Source organism: Nerophis ophidion, linkage group LG17, assembly GCF_033978795.1.
Source record: "Nerophis ophidion isolate RoL-2023_Sa linkage group LG17, RoL_Noph_v1.0, whole genome shotgun sequence".
Taxonomy (NCBI): domain Eukaryota; kingdom Metazoa; phylum Chordata; class Actinopteri; order Syngnathiformes; family Syngnathidae; genus Nerophis; species Nerophis ophidion.
In genome coordinates, this window is record NC_084627.1 from 10,505,011 (window position 1) to 10,513,365 (window position 8,355).

Here is an 8,355-nt window from a genome sequence, read left to right on the forward strand (position 1 = left end):
TTTCTGGAAGTTAACAGGTGATTTATCAAAGTATTTCATTCATTTTCTTTCTGTACATTTGTATTCATCTTGTGCATCTCATCTTTTTTTTTTTTTAAGCCAGTGTATGAGCAGGTCCAGTTCTTGGTCTCAAAAGGGGCCCTCATGAACTGGTGTCGGAGTAGTCCAGGATGCGGCGCTCGGCCTGAGTGACGTGCTGCTGGTGTTTCAGGTAGACCTTTAACGAGCCCTTCAACGACACAAATGCCACGCCACCCTGCGGACGGAGGACCACGGTAAAGTCAGTACTTTCAAAATAAAAGACTCTTATTTCATGGTTACTGAGAGGGCAGTGGCACATAGAGTGCGACTGGAAAAATATTCACAGCGCTTCGCTTTTCCCACATTTTGTTATGTGATTATTCAAAAATTGAATAAATTCATTTGTTCACAAAATTCTACAGACAACACCCCATAATGACAATGTGAAAAGATTTTCTTTTTTTTTGGAACAGTACTTTGACACACCTTTGGCAGCAATTAAAGCCTCAAGGCTGTTTACAGCATTCCTCTGTGATGAGAGGAGAACCTTCCAGAAGGACAACCATCTCTGCAGCAAACCACCAATCAAAATGCACCCGAGAGACTCTCAGACCATGAGAAACAAAAAACTCTGGTCTGAGACAAATATAAAAAGTTTTTGCCGTAAAAACCAGGCACCGCTCATCACCATCCCGACAGTGAAGCGCGGTGGTGGCAGCATCAAGCTGTGGGGGTGTTATCTTAGTGGCAGGAACAGGGAGAATAGTCATGATAGAGGGAAAGATGAAGGCAGAAATCTACAGAGACATTGATGAAAACCAACACTTCTCATCTAACCTGATGGAGCTTTTGCTATTGAAGTGAATGAATTCACTCATTATATTTTCATCTTGGAGAACGCAAACCACCAAGTTTAATTAAATAGTGGTATTCCGGGTTTGAGCACATAATAAGATGAAGCCCCTTAGGTTGATATTCGCAGGTGGATTGGATCCCTTCTCGTAGGAAAGAGGCCCTAATTGGGACTTTGGAATGCAAAAGTGATAGCCCTATCCTTGAGAAGAGACGACATGTCTAGCGCAACCTCAACATTTAAGTTATGATTTCCTGACACTTGCACACAAACCTCTCCTTTTATGGCCAGGGTGTGCTGTCTTGACTTAGCACACACCCAGAGACAGAAAAGAGGAGTATAAAAAACTTCAATCAATCAATCATCCATCCATCCATTTTCTACCGCTTGAAAATAAATAAATTATTCCCTTTGGGATCGCTGGGGGCGCTGGTGCCTATCTCTGCTACAATCGGGCAGAAGGCGGGGTACACCTTGGACAAGTCGCCACCTCATCGCAGACCCAACAGAGATATGTTTATTTATATAGCCCTAAATCACAAGTGACTCAAAGGGCTGCACAAGCCACAACAACATCCGCGGTACAGATCCCACATAAAGGCAAGGAAAAACTCACCCCAGTGGGACGTCAATGATAATGACTATGAGAAACCTTGGAGAGGACCGCATATGTGGGCAGGGCAACCTCCAACCCCCCCGAAAGCAATGGATGTCGAGCGGGTCTAACATGATATTGTGAAAGTCCAGTCCTTAGTGGATCCAACAAAACAGTGAGAGTCCAGTCCAGTCCAGTAACTTATGGTTTAGTTTCTCCTAGTTAGAAGTGCCTCATTTGTTTGACCTGACCTCCTCCAGGAACTGCGGGCCTGTATAATGACACTTGCTTGTAATAAAGCACCTTTTTGGTTCAGTAAAGCGACTCTTTTGATGCAGCTGCTCTGCCGTGTCACCGTTATGTCCGGACAAGGATGACCAGGCCAGAAATACACATCACTACAAAGAGGAATGGGCGAAACTGCCCAAAGATGGGTGTGCCTAGCTTCTGGTATCATATTCAGAAAGACTAGAGGCTGAAATTGCTGCCAAATGTGCATCAACAAAGTAGATAGGAAAGGCTGTAAATACATACAAGTGAGTTATTATTTTTTTTATAAATTTGCATAATTTCTTACATTTTTCCCCATTGTCATAGGGTATTGTGTGTAGAATTTTGAGAACAAAAATTAATGTGTTACATTTTAGAACAGGGGTCACCAACCTTTTTGAATCCAAGAGCTACTTCTTGGGTACTAATTAATGCAAAGGGCTACCAGTTTGATACACACTGATAAATGGCCAAAAATAGCCAATTTGCTCAATTTACCTTTAATAAATACATCTATATATACAAAAAAATGGGTATTTCTGTCTGTCATTCCGTCGTACATTTTTTTTCCTTTTATGGAAGGTTTTTTGTAGAGAATACATGATGAAAAAAACACTTAATTGAACGGTTTCAAAAAGGAGAAAACACGAAAAAAATTAAAATTACATTTTGAAACATAGTTTTTCTTCAATTTCGACTCTTTAAAAATTCAAAATTCAACCGAAAAAAATGAAGAGGAAAAACTAGCTAATTCGAATCTTTTTGAAAATGTTTTAAAAAGAATTTATGGAACATCATTAGTAATTTTTCCTGATTAAGATTAATTTTAGAATTTTGATGACATGTTTTAAATAGGTTAAAATCCAATCTGCACTTTGTTAGAATATATAACAAATTGGACCAAGCTATATTTCTAACTAAGACAAATCATTATTTCTTCTACATTTTCCAGAACAAAAATTTTAAAAGAAATTCAAAAGACTTAGATATAAGATTCAAATTTGATTCTACAGATTTTCTAGATTTGCCAAAATAATTTTTTTGAATTTTAATCATAATAAGTTTGAAGAATTATTCCACAAATATTCTTCGTCGAAAAAACAGAAGCTAAAATGAAGAATTAAATTAAATAAATAAATAAATGGGTTGTACTTGTATAGCGCTTTTCTACCTTCAAGGTACTCAAAGCGCTTTGACACTACTTCCACATTCACCCATTCACACACACATTCACACACTGATGGAGGGAGCTGCCATGCAAGGCGCCAACCAGCACCCATCAGGAGCAAGGGTGAAGTGTCTTGCTCAGGACGAGGTTGGTAGTAGGTGGGGATTGAACCAGGAACACTCGGGTTGCGCACGGCCACTCTACCACTGCGCCACGCCGTCCCTAGTAGTGAAGTGAAGTGAATTACATTTATATAGGGCTTTTCTCTAGTGACTCAAAGCGCTTTACATAGTGAAACCCAATATCTAAGTTACATTTAAAGCAGTGTGGGTGGCACTGGGAGCAGGTGGGTAAAGTCTCTTGCCCAAGGACACAACGGCAGTGACTAGGATGGTACTAGGTGGGAATTGAACCAGGGACCCTCGGGTTGCGCACGGCCACTATCCCACTGCGCCACGCTGTCCCTTAAAATGTATTTATTATTCTTTACAATAATAAAAAAAAAAAAAAATACTCGAACATTTATTTAAATTGTCAGGAAAGAAGAGGAAGGAATTTAAAAGGTAAAAAGTGTTTAAAAATCCTAAAATCTTTTTTAAGGTTGTATTTTTTCTCTAAAATTGTCTTTCTGAAAGTTATAAGAAGCAAAGTAAAAAAATAAATTTATGTATTTAAACAAGTGAAGACCAAGTCTTTAAAATATTTTCTTGGATTTTCAAATTCTATTTTGAGTTTTGTCTCTCTTAGAATTAAAAATGTCAAGCAAAGCGAGACCAGCTTGCTAGTAAATAAATCACATTTAAAAAATAGAGGCAGCTCACTGGTAAGTGCTGCTATTTGAGCTATTTTTAGAACAGGCCAGCGGGCGACTCATCTGGTCCTTACGGGCACCGCGTTGGTGACCCCTGTTTCAGAATAAGTCTATAACAAAATGTGGGGAAAGTGAGGCGCTGTGAATACTTCCCAGATGCGCCGTATGGAAGTCAATCAGGAGGGCGGAGTCACCAGGATGGTCTGCTGCAGGCTGGAAGTCACTCGTCGGAAGAGAAGACGTCCGAGCAGACTGGAGATCCAAGGCAGGACCAGAGCGCCGCACAGAGTACGAGACACAGACAGGTGGTCTCCTGGAGCCGAGACGGGGGGCGTGTAGCCTCTCACGCCTATGTAACACAACACTTGTCGCAACATGTCATCGCTTTATATAAAAGTGTGTGTGTGTGTGTACCATGTCGCTGATAGAAAAATCTTAACCACAGCCTGACCAGGAAGTCCTCCCAGCGGATCATCTTCCCCAAGACCAGAATGACAGGAATGGTGGGCAGACCCATGAGTAGGAAAAGTGGGTCAGCTCGCTCCATCATGTTTAAACCTTTCTTGTGCCCTAAAACCTGCGCACAAAATAAAATACGCAATGAGAAGACACACACACTTCCTGCACTTTTAATGTGTCTCCGCATCCCGCACCTGCATCACCGTCACGGCGCCGTACGTGACCGCGGACCAGTACGCGGCTCCGACAAGCACGCCGAAGGCGGCCGCCGGACTGGCCCGGGAGAGCGCTCGGTCCACCTGCTGCAGGGAGTAAACCAGCGCACCTGAGGACGCCACAAAACACTCAGCAGCAACTCGTCGCGTCAGAGTGACCAGGAAGAGATTGTCACGCACCCATCTTGGGGAAGATGATGCAATACTGCACGCCGCACTGGGGACAGCAGACGCCGCCGAGGCCGCCGTCGCTTCCTTTCTGCTTCTCGTCCAACCAGCGCTGAAGGCACGACTGGTGGATCCATTTGGTGCTACCTTTGCAACGGCACGGACTCACCCACTCCGCACTGTGGTCATCGCTCTCAGTAGCAAAACACACCCAGCAGTTCCTTGAAGACACACACACGCACACACACACACACGTTCTTGTGTGACTTAAGATGTGACTTTAAGGTTTTACTACTTACGTATAAAATACTACACGGTCTAGCTCCAGCCTATCTTGCCGATTGTATTGTACCATATGTCCCGGCAAGAAATCTGCGTTCAAAAGACTCCGGCTTATTAGTGATTCCTAGAGCTCAAAAAAAGTCTGCGGGCTATAGAGCGTTTTCCGTTAGGGCTCCAGTACTCTGGAATGCCCTCCCGGTAACAGTTCGAGATGCTACCTCAGTAGAAGCATTTAAGTCTCATCTTAAAACTCATCTGTATACTCTAGCCTTTAAATAGACCTCCTTTTTAGACCAGTTGATCTGCCGCTTCTTTTCTTTCTCCTATGTCCCCCCCTCCCTTGTGGAGGGGGTCCGGTCCGATGACCATGGATGAAGTACTGACTGTCCAGAGTCGAGACCCAGGATGGACCGCTCGTCGGGACCCAGGATGGACCGCTCGCCTGTATCGGTTGGGGACATCTCTACGCTGCTGATCCGCTTGAGATGGTTTCCTGTGGACGGGACTCTCACTGCTGTCTTGGAGCCACTATGGATTGAACTTTCACAGTATCATGTTAGACCCGCTCGACATCCATTGCTTTCGGTCCCCTAGAGGGGGGGGGTTGCCCACATCTGAGGTCCTCTCCAAGGTTTCTCATAGTCAGCATTGTCACTGGCGTCCCACTGAATGTGAATTCTCCCTGCCCACTGGGTGTGAGTTTTCCTTGCCCTTTTGTGGGTTCTTCCGAGGATGTTGTAGTCGTAATGATTTGTGCAGTCCTTTGAGACATTTGTGATTTGGGGCTATATAAATAAACATTGATTGATTGATTGTATTGGTACCTTCTTGAGACCTCCGAAAAATGCCTACCTCTTTAGCACTACCCTTTCTAGATATATAAAGATTTGTATTTACAACATTAATATATAAATACTATGCAAATATAAAAAAGGTAAGCTTTTAGTTATTAATAAAAAAAAATGTGTAATTGTTTTTTTAATCATTTTTTACTTCAAGTTATCACAGTACATCCCCATATACATTTTTATTTTATTTTAGTTTTTTGGGCCAAAGAAGGCACATTTCAATTTCTTACCCAAACTTGTTATTACATATGTTGGCCAGAGGGGGAGCACTTCAAATTTTTTACACACTTGTTATTTCATATGTCGACCAGAGGGGGAGCACTTTTAAAACTGACAGTCAATTTGAAAATCTGTCCTTTTTGGAGCCACACTCATTTTTGAGAGGGGTGCAAATCAGACATTCTCTATTACAGGGGTGTCAAACTGGTTTTCATTGAGGACCACATCGCAGTTATGGTTGCCCTAAGAGGGCTGCGTTTAACAATGACTAATATACATACATATATATATATATATATATATATATATATATATATATATATACATACACACACACACATTTATATATACACATATATATATACAAATAAATATATACATATACATATATACACACACATATATATATATATATATACATATATATATATATATATATATATATATATATATATATATACACACACATTCATTTTCTACTGCTTATTACCTTTGGGGTCGCTGGTGTCTATCTCAGCTACAATCGGGCGGAAGGCGGTGTACACCATGGACAAGTCCCCACCTCATCGCAGGGCCAACATTCACACTCACATTCACACACTAGGGCTAATTTAGTGTTGCCAATCAACCTATCCCCAGGTGCATGTCTTTGGAAGTGGGAGGAAGCTGGAGTACCGGGAGGGAACCCACTCATTCACGGGGAGAACAAGCAAACTCCACACAGCAAGATCCCGAGCCCCGGGATTGAACCCAGGACTACTCACTGAGTAGGAAGGTCAATACGAAGGTCCTGAGTAACTCAGGACCTTCGTATTGTGAGGCGGACGCATTAACCCCTCTTCCACTGTGAAGCCTATATATATATATATATATATATATATATATATATATATATATATATATATATATACAGTATATATATATATATTCACACACACATATATATACACACACATATATCCATCCATTTTTTACCGCTTATTCCCTTTTGAAGTTGCGGGGCGCGCTGGCGTCTATCTCATCTACACTCGGGCGGAAGGCGGGGTACACCCTGGACAAGTTGCCACCTCATCGCAGGGCAATATATATATATATATATATATATATATATATATAATATACACATATGCCTTTACACCTGTCAATGTTTACTTTTGTATGCACATTAAATCAACCAAAAATCCTGACTTTGGAGCAATGTTCACGGACTCTAGTATTTGGCTCTCTATTAGATGCAATGGTTGTCTCTATTGGTACCGGGCGGAAGGCGGGGTACACCCTGGACAAGTCGCCACATCATCACAGGGCAATATATATATATATATATATATATATATATATATATATATATATATATATATATATATATCCATCTATCCATTTCCTACCGCTTATTCCCTTTCGGGGTCGCGGGGGGCGCTGGCGCCAATCTCAGCAACAATCGGGCGGAAGGCGGGGTACACCCCGGACAAGTCGCCACCTCATCACAGGGCCAACACAGATAGACAGACAACATTCACACTCACATTCACACACTAGTGACCATTTAGTGTTGCCAATCAACCTCAACCAAAAATCCTGACTTTGGAGCAATGTTCACAGACTCTAGTATTTGGCTCTCTATTAGATGCAACGGTTGTCTCTATTGGTACCGGGCGGGGGGCGGGAGGCGGGATACACCCTGGACAAGTCGCCACCTCATCGCAGGGCAATATATATATTGCTTTTACACCTGTCAATGTTTACTTTTGTATGCACATTACATCAACCAAAAATCCTAACTTTGGAGCAATGTTCACGGACTCTAGTATTTGGCTCTCTATTAGATGCAATGGTTGTCTCTATCGGGATCATGATTTGGGTCCTAACGTGTTCACTGGTCCTCATAAGGAGGGTACTTTTCCTTGTTGTCTCAAGAAGGTTAGAAATACAACAAGACACACACGGAAAGGTCAAAGTTCATCACTTAGCTGTACCGGAATGGGAAAGTGAAAGCTTAAAAGTAGAGTTATTATGGAGGTCGGTCTTACTTCTCCTGCTGCTCCTCAACAAAAGCCATGGTACTCTTCTTCTAAATGATCTCATAGGAGCATCTGTGGGATTAAAAAGGACACATTATGTTTATGTACAACACACTACCAAGTTGAGCTCAAGTGAAACTTCCCGAGAAATGAAACCAAACTGTCATGCTAGGAGTTGCAGCTAAGCTAGCAGTAGCCACCACGGCAGCCAAACAAGCACCGTCAATAAAGTCCACAATGTCAGCACATGACGCAGCAAAACTCACATTTAAAAGAAGAATAAATCAAATAGTTGTGCAGAGTTGGTCATGAACTCATGTAGACCACAGCTTCAACGTTTGCTCTTGTTTTCTTCACGGACTTTTGGGGCGGGACACGCCCACTTTTTCTTACGCTGCTCTGATTGGTCGACACGTTTGTTCAGG

At 42.1% G+C, this 8,355-nt stretch overlaps 1 protein-coding gene across 1 annotated transcript; it reads right to left on the bottom strand.

The window, feature by feature from the left end:
• Positions 1-8,355, bottom strand: marchf5l (membrane-associated ring finger (C3HC4) 5, like). Its single transcript, XM_061876202.1, has 7 exons — positions 8,197-8,355; positions 7,940-8,002; positions 4,573-4,781; positions 4,372-4,502; positions 4,133-4,295; positions 3,913-4,067; positions 1-256 (listed from the first exon to the last, which is right to left on the bottom strand). Exons 2-7 carry the CDS (start codon positions 7,966-7,968, stop codon positions 143-145), a joined length of 801 nt encoding a protein of 266 aa, XP_061732186.1. The 5' UTR covers positions 7,969-8,002; positions 8,197-8,355; the 3' UTR covers positions 1-142.